The 26095-nt window shown below is 40.2% G+C and overlaps 1 protein-coding gene across 3 annotated transcripts in view; it reads right to left on the bottom strand.

The window, feature by feature from the left end:
• Positions 1-26095, bottom strand: part of MACROD2 (mono-ADP ribosylhydrolase 2) — an 892420-nt gene that overhangs the window by 58033 nt on the left and 808292 nt on the right. For 2 of the 3 annotated variants that reach the window (XM_055816691.1, XM_055816689.1), the window contains exons 10-11: positions 17386-17427; positions 10276-10359 (exon numbers count right to left, since the gene is read on the bottom strand). In XM_055816691.1, the coding sequence (XP_055672666.1) occupies positions 10276-10359; positions 17386-17427 (126 nt within the window). The remainder of the gene's footprint in view (positions 1-10275; positions 10360-17385; positions 17428-26095) is intronic. The other variant, XM_055816690.1, reaches the window with a different exon arrangement.

Below are 26095 nucleotides of genomic sequence, written 5' to 3'. Positions count from 1 at the left end.
AGAGAATATTGCATCACTGCAAACCAAGTGGTGCCAAAGTATAAAGGATTTAATTACGGCCAAGTGCCACATGTTTCGCTTTGCACAAAAAGACTTTACATTTGGAAAAAGCAAGTCAGGCATAAATGGTAACTACCAATATATCACTGAAAATAATTTCAGCAATTACCTTACTGCATTCACAGTGTAAAACTACATTCCCAGACAACGCTTGTTTCTACATCCATTATAACAAGCATGACTATAACTAAGAGTTATTTGGCTAAAACCAGGTATTTCAAGAGTTCATTCGTGTTTATTGCCAAGGGACTACATCTCTTGTTAAAGTCACTCAGACCAAAGAAACTACAAAGAAAGTTTACATATCATCTGGTTCATCAGATTATCAGATAAAGCACCTATCCATTGGTATGTTTTATCAGTCCTATGTTTCATTATTTCACTGGAGAGTCACTGTTTAAAACTGGTATAATAGAACAATAATTACAGCACTATATGTTGGATTCTCAACTTGTTTTCCATCTAACACTTCATTTTGTTCCTTCAGAAAGAAAAATGTAAAAGACTTTAAGCAGAAGCTTCACCTCTTGTACTCTGACCCAGTCCAACAGATTGACTGGATCGTGACATGAAAATTAATCTCAATCAGCATATTGAAAGTATGTGTCGTGCCTGCCAAGTGGCTTTGATACAATTGGAGAAAAGGAAAGGCTAAAAAATTAAGAGTGGACAACTGATCCTCAAGTAAATGACTTGCAGAAGGAAGGGTTAAGCTCTGCTTGGCCTGGAGCACCTCTTCATCTCAGGAGAAAGGGAGGAAGTGGAATATGAATACAGTAATAAGAAAGCAAACTATAGGGTGGAGAAGTGACTAATCCCAAAGCATCTGACAAACAGTTTTCTCCATGTTTTAAAAAAACGTGTAATGAGCCTCTCACTGAGTGTCTTCTACTGATGAAGAGTTTTTTTGTAATTATTGCTCTCCATTGGAGCTGGGGGTAGAGCAAATGGAAAGGCTTTAAGTAGCACATGCTCAAGGCAAAGAGCTGGAAACATATTTCACAAGAGTAGCAAGCCAATTTTTCACCATATCTTTATTCACCTTGGCTCTCCTTTTCTCCAGGCAGAAAAGCCAGCCCTAGTGCATTTCCCTTGAGTCTTCCTCATGACATTATTAATAATAAAAATGTCTTTTCCACTGGATGGCTTCTACAGTATCTGCCATCCTTCTCTTTCCACTACTGCAGCAATTGGCGATTGCATTTCCTTTAGGTGAAAGCTGTCCTCACAATATCTGCTTTTCTATTATAGTAGTAATTGAACAGCAATCTGTCACTCACTCCAAAGGAGATAGAAAAAGTGGCGAACGACATGTCGTGTCGTTTTAGGCCAGCAAATGTAAATGATTTTGAGCCACATCAAAAGACAAATGGGAACATCTGTTTCTTTTCCCCAGCCTGGCAGTCAGTTGAAAAAACAGGAGTTTGAGAATTACAGTAGCACTGTACAAACAAAATAAGCACATCCGACACTAAAATACCTACCTCTGGTCATATATTTTGCTCTCCCTTGCCAAGTTGACTACTGCCTGATAGGTGTTTGCTCTCCCCTCTTGGCCTTTTACTTTGAGATCAGCAAGAAAATGTCCCCCCCACCCCCAAATGATACATACTCTCATTTATATTTGGTAGAAAACAGGCCAAACAGTGATCAATCAGCACACTCAGCAAGCTGGCAGAGCAAGCTGCACTTCTAACTGAACTAGAAAACTAGATACTCTGTGAGTGCCTGCCCACTTTATGTTAAGGAGAGGTATTTAGCATGCACAGTGATATGCCAGCTGCAGTAGCAGCCCCAGAACGAAGCAGACGATATGATAAATAATAAGCCGACAGTCAGGCGGGAGAGGGCTGGGACAAGATCTCTATGAAAGTCCAGAGGACAAGCTCTCAGCAGCAGCACCAAAGCAGGTTTTATATTCTTCCCATTTTTCCCTGTGAGAGCCTGGAGGCACGCGGCTTTTTACAGCTCTCACTGTTCTTGCGACAAATATGGCAAGTCAAAAATATTAATAGCCTGCTGGCCTCTTGCTTTCCCCATTTCAGAGCTGAATAGTGCCAGGTTTGCTCATACACCTACTCCTCTTCAGCAGTACCTTTCTTCACAAGTAGTCAGCGACATACGTAGAGCTGAGGCTAAAGTCAGTGTCTCAAAAAACAGTGCAAAAAGACACCTCAAAAAACAGTGCAAAAAAGAGATTTTCCAGAAGAAAACAGAATTGCGGATAACGTATTTTTAGTTAAAGGAAGAAATTCTGCGTAAGCAGTACAAACGAGTCTACTTCTACCTCTCCAACATAGATGTTTTTAATAATAGAAGTGTTTTTACTACTGAGAAAGCTGTACTACCATCTGTGGTGTGTCAACAGAGGAAGGTGCCTTCAAACAACCTCCTCCTTCCTGGAGCAGAAGAGAAAGAGACTCAGGGCCAATGCCTCAGCCTTACCTCTTATCTGCCACCCTTGCATATCTGTGCACGTACCACCTCCCTGAGCACCAGCTTCGGCCCTGTTACATCCCCGCAGGCAGGGCTCTTGCCATGCCAGTCTGGGTGCATTCTCTGGGTGGGCAGCAACCGTGCATCCCTCCTGCGGCCTGGCCTGCAAACCTCCCTGCCAGCTGCGCCACGCTTCTATGGCAAATGCAAATACAAACCGAGATCTGGCAGATAAAGGATGCCGGTTTTGAATTATCTTTTTCTTACAGCACAAAAATACTGCCACAGTAATCATACTAATGACGTGAAGGTCCTTCTAGGATAACGGGGAAACTAATTAATGACAAAATTAAAAATATAGGCCTTGATCTTACAGCTGTTACATTCTGTATGAATAGATTTGCTGACTTCAGTGAAACTCCTGAAATGTGAGAAGAAAGCCCACGTGTAGCAATATATACCCTCAAGATCATACGGCCTGCAACAGTTTTTAGACAGTTCCACTGGCAAAATGGTATCACACATAAAGCAAGAAGCAAATACACACAAAGGCCATTATTGTAGAACTACAAATGCATTTAAATGAATCATTAGGGTGGTGGCCTGAGGTTAAAGAACATTTTCAGTTTGCATTTTAATTTATTTTAATTAAATTATGATTTAAGTCAGTTTTAATCACTACTTGTATATAATTCCTTTGGGGTAAATTTTAAGACGGGTTAGTAAAGAGTTATCTGCAGTGATTATTTAATGGAGTTATGAGACGACATTTCTCTGTGCTGCTTCAACAATTTACCTCACTGCAGACGCAGACCTGAATGCGCTGCTGTCAATGCACCCAGCCTAAAGAAGTTGTCAGGCGTAATAAATAACAGGTTTTCATTTTCATGCAGCATTTTGTCAAGAACTGTTGAGGAGTGTGGGAAAAGAATGAGAAAACTATAGCTCCTGGGCATTATCTCAGAGGTCAACAATAATTATATTGTATCTCACCTATTTAATATCCTGAGAAACAAAGGAACCTAATCTAAAGCCCACTGAAGTCACAAGGTGTGTTCCATTTGCCTCACTCTATGGATCACAAGGCAAGTAACTTGGCTTCATTATACCTTTCCTGGCTAGGGAAGAACCAGGGGACAACAGCTACAGCATCAGATTAGGTGTTTGGAAGACACAAGCACTCAGATTTGTCCCAACCCACTTCATACATAACATTGCTGGGAACGTTGTGCTAGGCTGGTCATTCACTGGGTGTAATTCTTCTGTCTGACATACAACGTGAGTCAGATTTTGCATTACAGGTGTTTGGCAAGAGACAGCCATAATTTCATTGCAGAAGATGCTGACCATCTAAATTTCTGACAATCTGCAACTGTGAGCATTCAAAACAAATGAAAGCAGACACCTTCTGGAAGCTTGAGCTGTCCAACATAACCAGAATATGGACATCATACCCTAGATGTCATATGCAGCCCATACAGAGGACAAAGATACAGTTGGCATCTTGATGCAAAAAATACACACACTGTGCTGCACGTGAAGGTGCACAATATGATCACAAATTTTATCATTACTATAACTACTTACTATTCATTCATACTGTCATGGTGTGCCTAAGAGCCTGGTAGCTGGATACCATTAAGGACTGTGGCACAGCTTCTTTTCCAAGCCACAGTCAAAATAAAGCATGAGACATACTTCAATGTTTTTGCATGCAGGTCATGAAATCATATGGTGTGGCAATGTAACAAAAGGAGGAAACGGACAGAGAAGCCACACAGGAGATCACACTTGTTAAAAACAACACGTGAACCAAAACATGCGCTATTTTGCATAAATATTTCAGAATTAAGGGGCTAGGCCTGACTTCTGCACTGGACCTGAACAATCATGATGTTATTCACATCATGGTTAGAAATGAGAAATGAATTCCTTGACAGATGAGTCCCCTGCAGGTACGCTGGTTTGTCACTGTGTATAATTCTCCTCTGACAACATTGCATTAGTCACTTTAGTAAGTTAGTATTTTGCACCTTACCTCATCTCAGGACAAAGAAAATCTACTCTGAAACATCTAGCATGAAAACATGAATTACAACTATTTGCCTGGTGTGGTTTACACACACGTACATTCGGCTGCTAAAAGAAACCCGAACGGGTAAATGGTCAACACAACAGGACTGCATGTCACCTGCGGAGGCCAAAATGAGCTGCATTTCAAAGTTGTCTTGTGTTGCCACTACACGGCAATTTAATGAAACAGTAGAAGCGATTTCAGCAATGAAAAGAATCCTCTAAGAAGGGTTTGCTCAGTGAGCAAATACAAATAAAAATACAGAAAACGTCCTGTTTTTCCCCTAGCTTGGTGGAAGGTGATCACCTGATATTGTGAGAGCTGTAATCAGTCAAGACAGATGGTGGACTTCTAAACAGAAGTGAAAAAAGAAGCTATCAACTGATGTGGATAGGGGTTAATAGCATCACTTTAAATATAACCAATCTGCATTACGGTGAAACATTTCACAGACACGTTTGATACACATGCTTCCCAGGGAATTTCTTCTGTAGTTCTTTATCTTAATTTAAAGTTTTATTTAAGGATTTGGTTTGGTGGCAAGAAGAATACAGTAACTTCTAAGCTATCTTATTAAGTAGCAGCACTTTTAAGGCTGAATAAGAGTGCGTGTTTTTGAAGTATAATTATGTGTCGGGATGTTCATTTTTAGTAGATTATGAGTGGAGCAGAAATTTACTGAAGAATATTACTGCCCTGTGGGATGCAAAGAGGAAATGCAGCTACTATTTATCAAATGATAAAAGAATTGCTTGCTATAAACCGAGGAACACTTTAAAACTAATCAGAAGTTGAGTCTAGTTAATATTAATCCACACCTTAAAGAGAAACACAATCAGGCTGCATACTATTAGAAGGCCCTTAGAAAAGATGCTTTGAACTCCACTGTGTAACAGCAACACACAGCAGCTGTTGTATGCACCTTTCCCCACCCCCATTAAGCCCACTTGGAGGAAAGCAGCACAAGCCTGTTGGCTTTTGTGGGTACATATGCTATATCCCTCTCTATGAAGCTAAGGAGCGAGCAGCAAAGCTGCAAAATTCCTGGTATACAAAGGAGAACCAGGAAGGGGAAGCCTTATGTTAATCTCACAATTAAAGGACTAAGCTGTAAAATGAGGGGAATTTCCCTAGTCCCAAAGGTATGCAATTTTTATCATTGGACAAAATCTTTTTGGGCGAAGGCGTGAGCAGCCAGAGAGTCTCCTTGATGAGCATCCCTCCTAATCACCACGACCCGCTGAACCAAAGAGTGGTCAATACGAGACGTGACTCCATTTCGCCTCATTTCTAATGTGTACTCTGATCACTAGACTGATATGTCTCATCAGCAGAGCATCCACTGAGTGAGGCAGGAGCCTGCTGGTGAGCCTCAGACTCCTGCCACTGCTAGGTGACATTTCAGACATTCGATGTTGCCCTTAAGAGCCAAGGGGTCAATAGTGTGATGTCCCCATCAAGCAAAGGAACCAACTCTACCAACTATCTTAAAGATGATTTGTGTTCATTTTGACATTCCTGGCTTGGCTTATCCATCAATCTGTTCTCCTTTCCACCACATGAACAGAAAACAGACAAAGTTCATCCCGGACAAACAGTTCCACCAGACCAGCTCCTCACACCATACACTGAGCCTCCGCTAAGGTGATTGCCTGAGACTGACAACCTATCAATCTATCAGGAAGAATCTGGTCACTCATTTTGGGAGAAGCTTATGAGAAAAGCTGGAGCAAGACAACTTGCAGAGCTTCAGTCCTGTCTTCACATCCCTCAAGGGAGGGCAAGGAGGATCCTGACCTCAGGAGGCACAGAAGCAGCTTCTGCTGCATGGATTGATTATCTTTCTCCTAGAGGAGGAGAAAGATCAGGCATTTGTCCTGCTGTTATTAGATGTATTAGTTGTCTTTGATACACTATTGATCAGCTGCAGACCATGGCGGGAATGGATAGGGCAGCTCTTGGGCAGGCTCCGTTTAATATCTGAGAAATCCCATAAGGAAGGAAATGGCAAACAGTTTTGTTTCTCACAGTATCAGGAAAATCTATTGCACACACCTCACTGTTCAGCACGTACAGGAGGACATCTGGGGAGATGGCTAAGAGAAATAAGGAACATTTTACATTTTTGGTTTGTTAGACTTTTGTAAAAGTCGTCTGCCTTTGCTTGGTGACAATCAGTAGAATAAGAACAGGTGACCTGTGGCATTTGTGCTAACTCCTGGCTGCTATGCTGTGACAAGTACTGACATTTTGTCTATGTACTTACTTTAGGATTGTGTTATGAAGCTACTGAAGTAAGACACGCTAAGTTTTGTTTAGTACTGAACATATTTTTCTCACCTGAGACTTTACCGTCACTCAATCACTGAGTGCACCTGACTGAGGGGAAAGGCAAAATTATCACTGGCTGATTTTACTCTCCACAGACTCCAGGCAGGGTGGGGTAATATGAATAATAATAAAAAAAATTACACTGCATGTTTGAACAAGTCAGGCTTGAAATACTGCAGGGAACCTGGGAGCAAAGAATGATTCTCCATGTATCCAGTCTATCCTTTTCCCCAGCCAATAACCTGTGCTACAATGAAAAACTACTGAATACAACCACTGACAGCAGAATCTGCTATGCAGTTCACACTTGCTTTTCTCTATCAACAGTCTGAAGGCAGAGAACAATACATCTAACAGTGTAACAGACACCATTAATACTTTAGATGTTCAATATAAAATTGCTTTCATTAGCATGTCAAGTGTTTATTTTAGCTTACTGCAAAACAAGCTCCTTACATACAGCCACTTATTTGACTTTCCTTGATTGCAGAGATGGTAATAATGAAGGAGGCTACTTTCCCTGATCTTCTGTGGAGATTTTTACATGCACTGAAAAGATATTGCTCCATTACCTCTAGCCAATGAACCAGCTTGGTGTGCTGGAGAAAAATATTACAGCAGAAATATTACTGAACTCAGTGGAACAGCTTTTACAGACTGCTACAAGGGCATGCATGAGGCTGTTAAAATAGCAAGTTGTGTTCCCATCTTCAGTCTAAAAGGACACTGACAACTAAAGCAGAGGAAAAAATATCTGATTCTTCCTGTGCTTCAGTGTATATTTATTAAGTATTTTATATCTGGTCATGTTACCAAGGGGAAAATAATATCTTATGTAAACTGTAAGTATCTTTGGACTTGCTTTTATTGCTAAAAGCTGTTGGTTGGCTTTTGGGTTTTTTTTGTTGTCTCTTTTTTTGGTTTGGGTTTTTTTTGGTTTGTTTGTTTTTTTTAAACTTGGGGTACCTAAAGCATGTGAACTATCCCAAAGTTAAAACACAATGAACACAAAGCACTTCAGTTTTACTACGAGGAAAATTCAACACAGTTGACCTCAGGCAGAGTTTGGCCTTATTGTGTTTTATTTGAGACTATTTATATGCAATAGCTACTCAGAAAAAAGGAGGGGTGGGGTGGGGTGGCGGGGACGGGGGGAGAAAAAGGCAGTTCTTTGGAAGTGAAGACAAATTCCTACCTAAATAAAACTACTCAGACATGTAGTTCTGGTTCACGTCACGTATTCGCAACTTTCATAATCTTCAAGGCTCCCCATTAAAAGTTCTTTTAATTAGTCAAAACCAACAGCTAATAATTAGAACAGTAGAAACTAAATCCTATTCTCAGACAAATGTGTGCAAATCCCATTTACTTAAATGGAAATGGCTCACAGGTGTGTTACATTAGGCTCTAGCCACTCGGCAACTTTATAGGAATTCAGTGTCTGGAGCCTAACTGCTTGACTCCTCTTCAAAACAGAGGCACAGGTAATGCCACAGAAATCTGATCCAGGTTTCTCCCCCAGCCCCCCTCAGCAAACACTTTAATTAACTTTTTTTTCCCCTCCCATCACTGCAACCCTCAAGTCTAAATTTAGACTTTCAATCCTCACCATTACAGGCCAGGTTCCTGCCTAAGGAGAAGAGGACTCCGTCAGCAGCTAGATTAAATACTGCAGCAGTGATTATATGTTACAGGCCTCAATTCTGCATCAGCAAAATCTACTGTACAGCATCAAATTCAAGGAGATCAGGCATTTTACAGCTCGAGGGTAATGCAGTCATTTTGTTGCCGTACTATTTACTTCACCCTTCCAGTGCATTTGTGCTCCACAAAGTGAACTGGAGGTCACCAGGAAACACTGACAGGCACAGTAAACTAGGAAACTATATCTGGTAAGCCACAGGAATAGTTAACAGAATGATATCGGTTATTTTTCCAATGGAAGGAAAACCTTACGGTTTTCCAATACTTTTCCTCCCACCACCACCCCCCCTTTTTTTTTTTTTTAAAGACACCGATATAATAAAAGCTTTTAGCCACACTCCATATAAAAATATATCATAAAAACTATTATTGTTTCGCCTATTTAGGAACATGGAAAATGACACCATGATCTGACATGATGTTTAGCCTGCACATAAATTGACATGCAGTTTGTCATCACTGAATTCTCTAATCCAAACATAAAAGTGGTATTTTAATTTCAGCTGGGTTAATTTCAGCAGCATGAAAGGAAAGATAACCAGTCAGGATGAGATTTCGTGGGTCCCCCCACACCTCCCAGGCGATGACAGCTATTGCTTTAAGTACTTGCCATTAACAACCAGTCACAATGTTAGTGACAAGATGTTACTAGCAGTTACTTAAAGTGATAGATGTTAACGTATTTCTGCTCCTTATGACTCACACTATACCCCAGTCAGAACGTTTTATGAGCTGAATGCACAGCACTAGGTCAAAATGATGAAGACGGTGGAGCCACTGGTTGAGGTGCAGAAGAGACCTGTCACTTGAGGAACGTTAGGTCAAAGAGAATCCATGATAAGGAACCGTCATGGATTAAAGATTAAGGTTCATCCTTTTAACTGTTTCACATAAAGAGATTTCTCCAGCATTGGGGTATTTTGCTTTTCCACATAAACGAGAGCAACGTGAAACTCTGAAAAATAAGTCTTTGATGTTAACATCTTTTAACAACTTTCCCAATGACATACCGATGAAGAAATTATACTTTGATCCAATTTTAGAACAATGTAGACCACATTTACCTCCATATACACGGACAAGCTGCCCTGTGAAAGCTCAAGTGCAGGAAAGCACCCTTACAGGAGCAAAACCATAGGCATAACGTTAAGCTGCTGTAACTTCTGACCACAGTCAGATGTAATACACTGCATAAGGCCTAGAGCCATAAACACCATAACTGGAATGGAAAAGGTAACAGCAAGAATTTCTTGTAGAAAAGGAAAGCAAGAATTATATTGCTCTGTGATTTGCCACAGGTAGCTGATTTACCTGACCAACTTAACCAACCAGAGTGTGATCCAAGCCCTGCGTTACACTTCGAATTATTAATTACATAAAGTCAGCACAGATTCGAGATAAACTAGCAACAATTTATCATTATGTATCAGCAATAATCAGCAGCCCATCACATAAAGATAGCATTTGTAATCCTGAATCTATCTTGAGATGAAAAACACTTCAGAAGAATTACAATTTCATCATCTAGACCAAAAGGAACTTTCCAAGTGTGTGTTCAACAACATTCTGAAATGAAAGTTTTCCAATTCTTTCCCAAGAATTCAGTATAAGCCTTTCCCCCCACAATGCAAAATTGATTGATACCTCTGAAAAGGTGTCAGACCACCTACCTTCAGCATCATCTTGCAGGTCTTCAGGCTGCTCTGCTTTGCTCTTTGTGGGAGATGGAGGCTGGCCTTTTTGTTCCAATCCTTCTTTAAATATACAAAGAAAAAATATTACACACATTATTTTGAAATGGTTTTATTGTATCAAACATTACTATCCATGATACCACAAGCGTGAGAACATTTTATCTCAGCACTCCATTCAGTACCCAATGCCTATCTTTCTATTATTACAATTAATTACTGCGTCATCTGTTATAAAAGTCACTTTCACATGACAGCAGTGAAGAAAGCTCATACCAAAATAACGTACTTCTTCACAAGCTCTGAATCTCTTCAGAAATAAAAAAAATAATGATGTTTTAATTTCTATTTTTAACATAATAAATATTATACTGCATTATAGAACTGTGGAGAAATAATTTGAATGAAATTATTTTCCCCTCTCAGGTCAATTCTCCATTCAATGTCATAACACAGTAAGAAATGAATATTGACTAAAATTAGCAATGAAATAAAAGGTAGGGGAGCAAGTTTGATAGTGAAGTAAAGTTAAGGAAATGAAAGCTTCACCAGATAGAAACGTTCTGATTGAAAAGCTTCCTTCCAACCTTTTAGCCAGAAAGCAACAGGCAGATAAAGGAAAAGGAAAACCTCCTAAGTAAAAACAGAACTGAAGCCAGTTAAGTTTAAAGATCTCCCCTATTTGCGGGGACTGAAGTTCACAGTATTTAATATTGGTTGGTTAAACTTTAAAAATGATGAACCCTTTCTATAGCATTTTCAAAATATCCTGTCAATATAAAGGATGAAATTACTCTTTGTTTGTTATGATAGACTGCAAGGCACAAACTGGTAGCACAGAAAGCCTGTTAGTACAAAAGGGAGGCCAAGCTGGAAATTAATCATAAAGGGTATTTGTAAATTAAGACATTTAATGAAAGCAGGTTCGCTAATTAAAACATTCTTCAAACATTGTTGCTTAACCACAAAAGCAGAGAATGGCAGACAATTAAAACTCAATTCATTGCACCTACTGAATCCATTCAACCGCAATGGGAAAATGACTTTCTGTCATCTGACTTTCTGTCAAACCTCCCGATTCCCTGTGGCTAACTGAGGGCTTGGGTGAAGAAGCAGCCTAAAGAAAACATACTTTTGCGCATGCTGGAAAGAAACCTTGACCACTTGTAACCAGGAAATTTAAGAAGACATATGACCTTGCTTGATTTACCCCTACTGCTGTACTGTGAGAAAATAAGAATCATGGTATTACCTCAAAATGATTAGCTAATTAGCAGCTAGGAAAAAAGCTCTCTATATGTGTATTATAAATTGCTTAAGTGTTCCGAAAACTCCCGTCTCTTCTATTGTCATACATACCCCACACAATCATCTGCTCTGTATGTCCCTGGATTTTTAAACAGCTCCCAGCAATCAGATGGCCTCTCCTCATAAGGCACTCGGCTCTGCTAAGAGGTGTAGATACTACCCTTTTATCTTCTATCCTTCCACAACTACATATATCCAGAACCAAAATGCTGAAAATTTTCAAACAGCAGTTATGAAAGAAGGGAGGGAGGATGAGGAAAGGGAACTTGCAGGGTCAAGGGGAATACTGTGTTCATTCAAGAGATAAAAAGGGAGTGAATTGCTGGCTTTGCATGGAGCCCAGGAAACTCAGAAACATTCTCTGCCTGTCCTCCGGGGAAACCGATTATTCTACTGTACTTACACACAAAAAAAAGAAGCGCCATGGATTGGTAAGCTGGCAAGAATTCACATGAAGCAAAAGCTCAGAATGTCAACAAAAATTCCAAAATGGAGATCTGTGTGTGCGTAATTAAATTCTCTCCCACTAGCTTAATTTTAAGGAATGAGCATTACCCCAAAAGACAAACTTAATATTGGTCTTAAAAATTTCTTCTGGAATGGATTTTCTGTTTCATTATAGAATTCAATATGGTTCAGAGAACGAAGGGCCCTTAGAGCTCAGTAAATAAAGCTAGTTAGTGCAAAGCGGGACATGCTCTGAGGTCCGGCTTGGTGTCAGGACAGCACAACATAGGGCATCACGTGTCATGTCATCACATTTGCTCACATGAATTTGAAATTCAAATACAATAGTTGAAGGAAAACAAGAGTTATCAGGTGCTAAGATGAATATGTTTCTGGAGCGATGAGAATATAGGAATAACCACAAGAAATACTGTGGGGAAAAGTAAAGGCTAAAACTGCCAAATATGGACACACTTTGTCCACCTTTTTAAGGGGTTACTTGGGAGCAACTGTGATAGAGTTCAAAAAGAACTTCAGTACAAAAGAGATCTCCTGAAAATAACCAGGCTTTTAAAGACTGATTCCTGCCAACACCCTCCTATTCTTTTAAAAAATAACCTGAATATTTTCAGTGGACCATATCGATGTATGGCTTCTTTGGTTCTAATGCCACTCTGAACTACCTGCTACGTTCCCTTTTTTGGTTGACAATGATTCACATCAGGAGACTGAATCAATAGGACTGTTTCAATCAACACTCACCCTTCTAGTGATGAATTTTATCATCTAACCAATCTGCGAGGCTTCCTTCAGTCCCACAAGTCAAATGTCAATCAAGTTTAAGTGCAAATGCCCAAATGCCCAGCCAGGTCTTTCAGGAATATCTGAGTACATTAGATAATATAACCAACATCTTAATTGACAGCACAAAGACAGAGAGGGAGGAAGATTACATTCAGAGAAATCAGAACTGTTACTATCTCAAAAGAAATTATCTTCTTGCACTCTATAATCTTAAAATGCTCACAAAAGGGTGTAGAAGCAGTGTGCCAGGAGAACAAGATTTCAGTCACAATTTCACTCTTTTTTAGCAGATTTCCCTTATTCCAGAGACAGAAAAGGATTTGTGCAGGCTTTAAAATGATGTCTTTTTATTTTGGTCAAAATACAACTCTTAAGCCTTTCCGTATGTCTGTATGTATGCGTGTCTTTCAGAGCAGTTAGCCAAATATTACAGAAATTTTGCCTGCAAATTTCTGTTTAGAGACAGCACACCTAGACAGGTATCCGAACTGATTGTATTAAAAGCTTTTCTAATCATGATCATCTGTGCAAAAAGGTTTCTGAGCTCTAACATTGGGAGAAATGCTGCTTCTTTATAGGCTAATTCAGAGGGTCAACAAGCCACTTAAACCTCAGTGTCTGTCTCCAAGTAAGCTATTTGCAAAATCCCTCACAACTCTGAAATCTCGCTGGTTACAAGTGATTGCTATTTTCATCTCAGAAAACAAGAGAAAGTCTCCCTCCAAAGAAAGTAACCCAAGTATAAGAGTGCACACAGTGGAACACACAAAGAAATTCTGTATTTATATAGCATTGATTACAATAGGGCTTCCCTTGCTAATGTGAACAAGATCCTTCACCCTGCCATTCTAGCTGGCTGTGGCTTCTGAACTAATGAGTAGGTGGTTAATTAGGAGACTCAGGATAGAAACAGAATAACCAGCAGGGCATTTATTGCGAACAACTATTAGACGGGAAATGAGAGTAGTGTGGCAACGCTCATAGAGGTGAGGTCAAAAGGTTCTGCTACCTGGTGGAGAGTGAAGCTAAACAGCTTGAGGGAGTGAGGGAGAATATAGATTCACAACTAAAACTGTTTTCTGTGTTTCTTTTTCTTTCTTTCTTTCCTTTTTTTTTTTTATTTTTTATTTATTTAATGGTAAGAGAATTAACTTAGTGCATTATAATGAGATGTTGTATAGGAATCTGGACTGTGCTTCTCATAACAGCACGTGCTTCTGTAATTTCCACTTGCAATCACTCAAATTGTGCACACAATTATGGTAGTATTACGGCTTATTTTGCACGCTTCTGTGCACGGATACGTGAATCTATGGGTATAGAAGCAAAGTCCTTCACATGTTAAAGTTTAGAATAATCTTCCCTTAATGGAGCTTAAAACATTAAGCATCATGACTCTGCAGTGTTAAATCTCTGAAGTTAAAGGTAGACAAGAGTATTAGGTCATCTGATCCTTCTCTTCACTTCTGTAGGAAATCATTCACAAAGGAAAGCCGAGATGTAGAACGGCACAGGTCTGTACCCACTATTACTATATCTGCCCTTTTGACTCAAGCCATTCTAACAGCAAACTGTATGACATATGACAACATCAAAGCACTTTGAATTAAATGGTGCTGTTAAGTCAGCAGCTGCTACAAGATACAGCATCCAGAATAACAAACTGATGGGTTAAAATCCCATGAGTCAAACGCCATTAAAAATGTGGTCTTGAGTGTGTATATTTAGTAAGAGTAGGTTATTTTTAAATGTTTTTCTTTTTCTAATACATACAACATATGCAGTGACATTACACGATTAACTTGTTAAAATGATCATTCATGCTTGTTGATTTTATAGTATTAATGTAGATATTAATGGAGATTATCTGGCACATGTAATTAAGATATTCCCTTATTTATTTTGAAGATAAGTCATAGAAAGAAAGGCCTTTCTGTGTGCGATGAGATATTTGCACTTCAGGGTGGTAGAAACACAAGACAGATTACTTTTGTAATGTGTTCATCACACAATAATAAACACATTTGATCATCTGTTATTTCGTACTGCTGGCTAATTCTCTAGCTGTTCCCAAGGCCCAGTCTGGTGTGCACTGAAGTCAATGGACGTATTCCCACTGACTTGAGCTGACACTGGACTAGGATCTGGGTTTTTTCTCCAATTCTTGCTGCCAGGTTTAAAATAGGACAAAAAGTCCTACGTATGAGTATAGTCTGCAACATGTGCTGTCCAGGAATCCAACATGTCTTTTTTCTTTTTTTTTTCCCTTAAATGCAGGAATTGAAGAAATAACCCCAAACCAGATTGGATATGGACAGCTCAAAAAACCAGGGTCATCGATATTGGTGCCAACTGCTGACTCCATCTGCTGGAGTCATGACCCATGAAGTCAAGTGGAATGAAGAATGATTATTCAATTAATATTTTGAAGTGGTTACTAGAAGTTGCTACTCTATTTTCCCCTTAGAACAGTAAAAAGCAGATCTCTTTCAAACTGATAAAAATCTGAGTATAAAGATGGAAACTCCCCTTAATGCAGAAGTTATGTATTTATAGTTTCCTGTAAATTCATCCTGCAATCATTAAGATGACCATACACAAACAGGTCAAAAGGGAATAACTGTCATATATTTGCCCTACTACTGGAGCAGATGTACAAAATATACTTCTCTTTATCCATGTAGGTATTCATTGCTGACAGTCAACGCACTGATTCCCAAAATTTCTCCAAGTGACAAAGAAATGACCAAGTATGTACTGTAGAAGCTCACAGCATCCTACACGCAAACCTGTGAGGGAAGCTATGATCTCATCTATCTCATATGCACAATGAAACAGACAGGTAGGAAAATACCTTCCTCAAATGACTTAATTCAGTGATAAATTCCCAGAGCAACTATGTAGCTTCACCTAAATTAAAGAATCTGTGAAAGATACGGGGCAAGAAAGAAGAGACCAGCTATTAAGTGGAAATATACTTCCTTTTAATTGTAGTTTAAAATGCTTTTAAAAAAGTAATTTGCATAATCTGCATAAAAGCAAGAAGACAAAAATGCAAAATAATTGGGCTTATAAAAGTATACATGCCATGATAACTGTAAAAATTGAAATTGGAAATGTTAGATGAGTTCTGCAAATTCAGCTGGAGGATAATCTTTGGCAAATGTTTGTCGTATAATAACGGTCTTTATTTTTCTACTTTTATGTATGTATAACTGTATCAATCACACTAATTATATTAAAATTCCTAAAAGTTCCTATCCAGTAATCTTGACACCAAAATGTAATTATAATTATATGTAATGAAATCAACAAGCCAGAACAGCCATAAAAGAATGTGCTAATCCATCAGTGTAACATGTATCTATCTGTGTATATCCATGTTTTCACATCTATGCATATACACCATTCTTCAACTATTTCTAATTTCTAAGCTAATTAACTAGTTGCATAAATCATCATAAGCCATTTGTCTTTAGGACAATCTTGCCAATTTAAGCAGCCAACATACTGCTTCAAAAGGATTTACCTCTGTTCAATGGCTGGTATAGCTCTGCATTTCTCCATGGGGCTCTCCTTTCTGATCCTGCATTTTTTTCATGAAGAGATCTGGAGCTTCCGGCACAGTCACTGGGCTATGATGGGATCAGGGTCACAGAGCACATGCCTGGTACACTGTCACGGATGGGTACTAGCTGCTTCAGGAGAGGCAGAGAAGAAGAGCAGGGGGAGCTAGCTGCATATTCACTGCATAGAAGTCTCTCGTGGAACAGATGTCCACTGGGAACCTCCAGGTGAAGGTCAGCAGGGAAAGTAACACAGGGTGCTGTGGTGGAAGCGTGTTACAAAAAGCCTGATCAAGGCAATTAAGTCGATGAAGCGCTCTATAGAAAACTAGCAGGAGTCTTCTGACTGGAAGCTTCTGTCCTTGTGGGAGATGCCTAATCCTCTGTCCTCTCTTGTTCCTTGGGCCTTTCTTTGCTTTATACCTATCCATCATTTCCATTTCAAGTCTAGCCACAACCACTAACACTTGTTTTAAACAGCAAACTAGGAGGAACAGGAAAAAAGTCCTCTGAACTATTTTCCAATCGAGTTCAATGTATTTAAGGGGTCGCAGGAGAGTTTTGCTATCATTTTCATTGCAAACAAATCATGGCCACTAATCAGAATTGCAAATGACTCAAGAATTGCTGTATTCACACCTTTTTACAAAGAGACTGCAGAATTTTAATTATTTCCCATTCATGTTCAAATTACTTATTAATAAAAGACAACCGAGTATCACCCAGAGGCTCATATCAGATGATGACATTAAACGGGTAGTCTCAGCCATTCTTACTGTGCACTACCTGTGATCAGGGATGGTTTACCCTATGTTATATTGAAAACCAGAGATGGCTATTGTAACATTGGCAATAACCAATTGGCACTGCTTTTCACAACCAAGGCAATTACTTTCAAGAATTCGTTCAGTTTGGTTCATGCTTTGGAGAAGTGATATATTTTAGAATAAAATTATTTATTCACCTGTCTCTTCACTCAGCTCAGTCCCCTCTTCATTAGCATCATCTGTCAACAAAAATTGAAAGAAAATGATTAAGAATACCAGGAAAAATCTAAAATGAATTATTCCACATTTCAAATTGGCTTCGCAAATTTAACGTTTTGCAGTGAGATCTGGAGGAGGATGGGACAAGAAAGTTTTGGTACTAGACTGTTACTACCAGATACAGGGGATAAAGACAGGGAATAAAATTCTGTGTAATTTACAGAATTCTACAAATCATCACTTTTATGAAATGAAATTGCATTCTCTTCTCTAGCAGAGTTTTTGGTTTACTTGCCAAGTTCCAGTTTACTTTGTCTCCCAGGAACAACTGGCTATGTTAAGAGGAGAACCAGTTATCCAGAAATCATACCACATAAAGAAGTTACTATAAATTTGCCAGACAGGACCTTGGTTTAAGCCCAGACTTGGGCTAGCCAAGAATTGAACACTTGTAATTACACTTGTAATTATTAAGATGATATATAAAGAAAGCAGGTTCCTTTTGCAAAAAGTTGCAGTTCAGAAACAAAGGAATTTATTACCAGAAGTTGTTTTGATGAGGGGAAAAAAAAATATTAGCCTTAGTGTCGTGGTTTAACCCCAGCCAGCAATCAAGCCCCACGCAGCAGCTCGCTCACCCCTCACCCAGAGGGGTGGGGAGGAGAATCAGAAAGGAATGTAAAACTCAGGGGCTGAGATAAGAACAATTTAATAGGTAAAGCAAAAGCCACACATGCAAGCAAAGCAAAGCAAAGCAAAGCAAGAATTCATTCACTACTTTCCATCGGCAGGCAGGTGTTTGGCCATCCCCAGGACAGCAGGGCTCCATCACGCTTAACAGTTACTCAGGAAGACAAATGCCATAATGCCAAATGTCCCCCCTTCTCCTTCTTCCCCCAGGTTATATACTCAGCATGACGTCCCATGGTATGGAATATCCCTTTGGCTAGTTCAGGACAGCTGTCCTGGCTGTGTCCCCTCCCAATTTCCCATGCCCCTCCCGCTCTCTCGCTGGCAGGGCCCAAGAAACCAAAAAGTCCTTGACTTCATGTAAACATCACCCAGAAAAAACTAAAACCATCAGTGTGCTATCAACATTGTTCTCACTTCAAGTCCAAAACACAGCACTGCACCAGCTACTAAGAAGAAAATTAACTCTATTCCAGCTGAAACCAGGACGCTTAGTTAACATCAAGGTAATCCAATGTTCCAGAGCCTTAATCATCTAATGAAGAGCTCATTGACCCCGGAAGTTTGTGTCAGCTATGCTGCTCCCAATTCACATAAGACTCCATTCATACCCTTTTAAATGGGTTTGGGCACATGCAGATTTTCTAGCAAGCCTACAATTTCTGCCTAAAGCTTAACATCTTTCAAACTAGCATATGTGTCTATTATGACCACCATTTGACCCTAAAGGAGTTTTTGTGCTGTCATGATCAATGGCAATGGACACTAACAGTAGTATTTAGGCCCTAATTTACAAGGTCAGATCTTCACACTATAAACTCTCCTGAGATCCAAGTTCTGTGACACATGCTATAAGGATTAAGCTCTGCTTTAATCAAGATTTGGAGCCTGAAACTTCATTTTCAGTAGTATTAGAACAAAACAATTGGTTAATAATAAAGGCCTCCACTGGGAATTTTTTTCTGTAATGCTGTAAGCATTAATATCATGAACGTGAGAATTTCCTTGTGTGCTTTGAATCTACAGTAGATGGATCTGTATCCATCTTTCTTCCCCTTCCATCTCAGTCAGACACGCTCTGGAGGGCAGGACTTTCAGAAGCGACTAAACAACAGCAGGTTACGTTTCTCTTGAGTATGCTTTAGCCCTGCCCGAAGGATCAGGACTGAAAAAAAGTCACTGCACCTTTTACTTCCTTTCTCTTTATTCTGCAAACAATTGTTTTGTGGATCAAAAAGGCACATGGACCCCTACCATACAAATATAAATTTGTACACAAAAAACTTTAAGGAGCTTTGACAAGTAATTTTTGAGGTAAGAAAATGAAAAATCCTGTTAAAGCCGATGGGAAATCTGCCATTGACTTCAACAGAGCCAGGATTTTCAACTGGATACCTGACATTTTTCAACAGACCACTCAGAAAACATTTGGTTTAACATAGAGATTATTAATTATTCAGTTTCCAATAACATGTTCTTTCCATGGAAGCGTTTATAATGGAAGCAGCATGATAAAATTTCAAATTAATCTAAGACTTGACACTAAATCAGCAGAATATAATATCTTAACATACATATATCACCTGGTCTTCTGTGGAAGTGCTTAATTATAGTTCTGTAAGTGACTTCAAATACAAAATTCCCAAAGCAACAGAATAGCTTCTAAGCTGGTGATAATGGCCACAGACAAGAAATCTGATGTTATTAAAAAGTAGTAAAGTCATTATGCAATATAATTATGAAGAGGCAAAGACTGCTTTTGTGAACTAATTGTGAATTAACAGCTGTTTTTTCTCGGAAAAGGAACCTAAGTCTTGCTGAAAGGCAGTAAAGTCCTTACGTAATTTCTGAAAATGGGAGTTGGGCTCCCAACCACTTGGTGACATGATCTCTAGGTCATTGCAGTGCCTTTGAGAATTCTACCCCAATCTAGATCTGAATCTGAGTTTCACTTTGGCACACAGCACTCCCTAGTCACTACATGTGCCTATAATTCTTACTCTCACACTATTAATGCATCTGGTAGAAATGCTTCCCTGTCAAATATAAAGCTGTCTCTCTCACTAAGCTTGGTGTGGCTGGCTGAAGTGCTAAACATCATGTTTAGCTGACAGAACTCTATGCCAAACTCAAATATTCAAGATAAAAAATAGTGGTTTAGAAATCTATATTGAAAATTCATTCACTTTCCCTCCAAAAGAATGATATTACAGGTGGTTTCTTGGATACTGGTTCTGAAGAAGTAAAAGCAAGTAAAAATACTTTTAACTGATGTTCTACATGCCTAATACAAAGCAAAACCAATACCAAGATTGCTATAAATTAGGTTTGTAATACCTAGGTTTTGGGTTTGGTTGTTTTTTTTTTTTTGTTTTTTTTTGTTTTTTTTTTTTTTTAATGTTCCCTATACATTTTTTTAATCCATCTAGAGGAAGCCTTCTAGAGGTAGGTTTGCTTTGGTTTGAAATACGCACCACAGTCAATCCCAAATCAAAATTGAGTAAAACCACAGAAGAACCCAAGAGTCAGTTTTAGACACTAGTAAACATTTCCTTAAAGACATGTTGTCAATATTTCTTTCCCAGACTCCCCCATTTGAAAGACCAGAGGCGAGGTTCTTTGTAACTCTCATCCTTTCTCAAGAGCTGTTGAAAAATAATTGAGAAGGAAAACATGCTACAGCGTGTGCATATGTGTACCCACTGTGGGTTACATTTTTGGCCAGAGAAGAACAACAGCAACCTTTCACATGGCCTCTCCACTAAAACCCTGGATTTTGGGAAGCTCTACCAAGATGACCTTGCTGGAAAAGGAATGACAGACCTTGCGGTCTGGAGTGAGAGGAAGCTGACAGTGGCACCCTGCAAGGGTCAGCCCACTCCCAGGAAAACTCACATCAGTATTTAGAAGGTTTAGGATATGAGGAAGCCTTCTAATCCAAAATTATGTCATATGGCTGAGCGCACAAAATTTTCCAGCTTGTAAGCTGGTCTACAGTATATAAAATCAAGGTATTAGATGTATGGGAAAACAGTTTCCAGTCAAGTATAAAATAATTTACAGTTGAAAGTCAACCTATGATTGAAACTTGCCCTCTAACTCTCATGCTATCTGAGGTAACTATACCTCCAAAGATCACAGCGCTTTGCACTTGGGAGTAAGCTGCTCAGAGCATACACATTTGTACAAGTCACAGGCTCCCTGGTGGAGTCATGTACCAAGTGATGCCTGTTGCTCTTTCATTCCCCTCTCCCTTATTACCTGCTGAGCTCTGTGAAACAGAATAATCGCACCATACCTGCTCTTACTGACACTGGAGAAGAGGACGCCTTCTTCTGTTGTATACTTTCTTTTTTTTCCCCCTCCCCCCCTCTTTTGCCTTGCTGGTCAGGTTCTTTCTCTGTCTCGGTAGTCATTGCATACAAGCAAACACAAGCCAGATGGCTAAAACCATCAATCTGTGTTAAGATTTATGTTAGGAACACAGAGGTGAAAGGCTCTAAATACCGCTGCTAATCCCCAAAGCCATTAAACCGCCTCCTCCTTGTTGCTCACGCTTCTATTTGCATTCTTCTTCATGTTAGCACGCAGAGAGTCAACGCTGTACAAACACCTTTTATTTTTAACTGCGCGTGCATTGAAGAGCTCTTACATGAGAGCCAGCTCCACACTGCAGGAGGCTGCTGTTTCATCTGCATTCAGGGCCTGCACCCCAGGCTGCCGGCACTCCCCCAACAGCACTGCAGGCTGCTACCTCCTCCCTGCCGCCTTCTAACCTCTTCAGCTGCCTCGTCTTGCCTTTCAGGATTTGGTCCTTTTCTCAGCACTTTCTGCTGTTTCTCACTTTCCAGACGTTTGCCTATTTCCAGCCAACCCACGTGTCTCAGCCTGCTCCTTCTTGCAAGTGCAGCTCCACATACAGAACACAACCTGGGGAGGTGCTGGGAGGGCACCGTGGACCTGACCAAGTCCCCTCCGCAGCCTGCATGTGCAGGCACTGGCAGGCAGAGCAACAATACAGGCAGAGCTGTACAGCAACTTGAAGTGACAAGTTAGTGATCATGCTGTTGATGCCTCAAAAAAAGCCAAAACCAAAAGACAGAAAACCTTTCAGCACTGAGAGTTGCAGCTATCCTGTTAAGCTTGTTTGCTATACAAAAATAGGTGTCCAGCTGAAAAATTTCCTGCCGTCCAGCATTTGCCTAGCAGGTATTCTGTGACCTGCCTGTCCAGTTTCCACTAGAATAACAGGGGGGAGTGGGAGAGCAGTCTCGCAACACTGAGGAAAATGGATCCCAGTTTGGGGCAGCCTCTCAAAGCTTGCTCAAAGGAAAAGCTTCCTGTGTCCAATCTTGGAGCGGGCAGCAGTGTGGGCCAGGGTACCCCCCTGATGCAAGCTGTCTAAACTGTGATAATACCAGGTTTCCAGCAGCTGAAAAGACCAAGCGGGTTCTCACTCTCCGTATTTCCCTCTACCACACTTGTCTTTAAAAAACTTTGTTGCAGAGCTCCACCCACCTGTCTACATGATCATCTTAATATCCTTTGGGAGCTTTATAATCATGTGTCTCATGTCTATTTTCAATCTTTAGTGATTGAAAAATCACTTCTTTTTGATTGCTTACAACCACTGCTGCTACCTAACAGGAGCTTCACAATAGCGTACAGGCTCTATGTCCACCTCAACTTAAAAGAGTCAATGTTTCTGCAGCACAGTAAACCACACGAGAACACCCTAGGGTTTGGTGATGCCCAAACGTACATATGAGGCTTGCAATACCCTAGGGGTTCATAAGCTTTTTTGGTTGTTTTGATCCCTCCGATTCAATTTTCTACTGGGAGAATACAACAGACTGACCAATAGCACAGAAAAAGGGAATGTTTTCTTTGAGAAAAACCAGATTTAGAAATCTCTGCCAGATGAGATCAACCCAGGCCCGACTCTTCATACATCTTATAAAAAATTATACTCTCCATAAAGCTTTCCCTCATCCTCAGTGCTCCTAAGAAGAAGAAAAAAAAGAAAAAGATAAAACGAGAGGATCCTTAACAAAAAAGCATATTCTTCTACTTTGGAAGAAAAAGTAGGATGTCTTTTAGTTCTGAACATTTGTATCCTTTAATCGTGCAATCCTGCATACAGAGCAATAGATACTATATAAACCTCCACCTGATACTAAGCGAGTGTAATCAAAATTCTTAGTCTGATTATACAGAAACTTCCACCAATAGACTCTGTACATCCTGGCCTTACTGCAGCACCAGTGCAGTTTTTCTTCCTGTGTTGCTTAGTTACACCAGTCCCACAACACCGGAGTCTCACTGAATGTAAAATGTGTTTGTAGCTTTTGAAGCCATATCAAATAGAAATCCTTAGTACCAGCCTCTTAAGAAGTTAGGCATTGGTGATTTTTTTTTTTTTTGTCATCACATAGATGGTTTCTTTTATGTACCGTATCACTTGATCTGCTGTAAAATACACACATACCCATATGAGCCTCAGCTGCATATAAAGGCTATGCAGTAGCTGCTGTTCCCACTGTGAGTGAATTGGACAACATTGTTCCTGTGCAGGAAATGGTGCTCGCAGCCAGGATCAGATCTGGATTTGTATTTCCCTGATGCTTCTATCTCACACAAAAGGAATGAGGCACTCCTTGGGAAAATATACATCAGCTTTTAAAAAAGAACTTATTGCAAAATTTCCTTATTTCCTCCCTGCCTTAAAATACTGAAAACAACTGAGTTTTGTTTACACAAGTGCTAAAGTGGATTTCTCACCCACACGTATGCTAATGTAGTAGTCACACAGAAAAATGGTATGTTTTGCATGTGGTGACACATTTCTAAATACAAGCTTCTAACCAAATCTCATCAGTAACCTAAGGTACAGGCAATCAAATGAGACAACCCCAAATTTAACTGTGTCCTTTGCAATTAGAAGCACTTGAGCACATGAAGTGACTCAGTGTCAGTGACCAGAGAGGACAGGATATTTTTGAGCATGACATAACATACATTTGTAATGCTTTACAGGGGATGCCACGATATGCAACACAGCAGGAAGAAAAGATCCCTGATCAAAGATGTATTCCCATAAGATATTATACAGAAAAATCTTCTGCTTGTTCACCTTCTGGTGCCAGGCGTCCGTGTGTGAAGGACTGAGTACAGAACAAAACAGCAATACATTTCCCTCCCACTACCAGTCTCTCCCTGAGCCTAAGGTTACATATAGACCATCATGATTAATAGCCACTGTTGGACCAGTCCTCTGCTGGTTGAGCTAATCCTCCTTTTAACTGTATTTAAGACCTACAGACTCTGCAGCACCTCATAGCAAGCATTCTTAGACCCTAGATAAGTGCTGGGTGAAAAACTACTTCCTTTTGCTTGTTTTCATCCTGACTCATCATTTCTGGGGACACCTTGCACTTCTTGCATTACAAGGGATGGTAAATAATTGCTCTATATTCACCTTCTAATTATCGTACTCCTCATCTTCCCTGTGCTCTCCCACGCTGCTAACACAGTCAGCAGCCTGGTCCTTGCATCTGCACAACCTCTGTGCCTTCAAGGGCATCCTCATTGCCTGCCACTTCACTGTTTCAACACAGTCCTTATGTAGGTGTGTCTCCCAGGAGCTGGACAGCTCAGGGATTTGGAGTGCATGGGCAAATACATAGAAACAGCCATTCCCCTGACTTCTGGATGGACCGTAGGCTCCATCGTAAGGCTCACAAAAGGAGAGAAAGAAAATGTCTACAAGATGCTGCTGGAGCAAAAAGGAGGAGGCTCCACTTAGCGAAGCAAAAGCTCTCGACAGCAGTGCTTTAATAGGTTATGGTCCCATTGTCTGCCCACACCCTGCTCCAAGCAGTGCCTTTGTTGCTATCAGGGATGAGAAAGCAATTTTCCAGACCCCACAGAGGACAGCATCACAAACCTTTGTCAAATCACGTACAACTAGGAGGATCCAAGCCCAAATTTTGAGGTGACTATACTTGCAACACATAGTCAAGGTGCAGAGCAATGCTCTGTCAGCAGTCAGTCAGAAGGGATCATACCAGGAAGTTTTATTTTGATTCAAACTGAAGCAGAAAACTGCCCATTAACTTTTTATTAGGTACCGGAAGCCCACCGCCATGCCAGAAGGTGCTAGGAACCCTCTCTTAGTCTGCATATCTCTTAAGACGGTGAAAACAGTATTTGAGCCATCAATTACATACTCTGCCTCCCAAGCACCACTCCTGAGCTGCTGCTTGTTCATCCTCCTGCACTACATTGAGGCGCTGGCAAAAGGGGCTAAGACAGACGACCCCAATGAGTGGTAGGACTGCCACAGTCATTGCCACAGCAAATGAAAACCAAAAGCCATAGAAAAAAATTGTTTCAGAGTTATACGAACACCTTTAGCTTTAATTATGTTGAGATTTTATGAGGTAAGTTGTTTCAGACACTTTGAAATGGACAGATATTTTAAGCATTATGGCTATATTAAACTTTTGGACGGAGAACAATTTTCACAGCATCCTATTTACATCGGAGTGTACTTTATCAGGATCTGTAAGTGCTGTAGAGAGAGAAAAGCCAACAAATCCTATTCTGGTTCACAGGCTCCTCCAGCTCCTCCATATGGGTAGTGCTTCCTTTGAAGCCTCCACTGCTGAGGGACAAGGAACCATCATGGGAAACAGCAGGGATGTGCTTCTCCCCAACTGTTTTGAAATAAGTCCTTCAGCAAGGGGTCTTGCAGAAGCCATCTAAGGATGACATCCTCCAATATAAAGACAGCCCAAAGGGATGCAGAGAGCATTTCGCACCCATGTGAAATTGTCAGTGTGCCACTGCTGCTCCAAACCCACTGCTGCCTTCCACCCACAGAAAAATCCTTACTCGTCTCTGCCTGAACACAAGACTCCCCTCCAGACTGGAAGTCTGTGGAGAACATTAAATGCTGGCATGGAGTCCAGAGCAGGCCAGATGGCTGCGAATGCA

Source organism: Falco peregrinus, chromosome 11 (assembly GCF_023634155.1).
Source record: "Falco peregrinus isolate bFalPer1 chromosome 11, bFalPer1.pri, whole genome shotgun sequence".
NCBI lineage: Eukaryota > Metazoa > Chordata > Aves > Falconiformes > Falconidae > Falco > Falco peregrinus.
The sequence above is the reverse complement of the archived record's forward strand: the minus strand, read 5'-3'. Positions and strand labels throughout refer to the sequence as shown.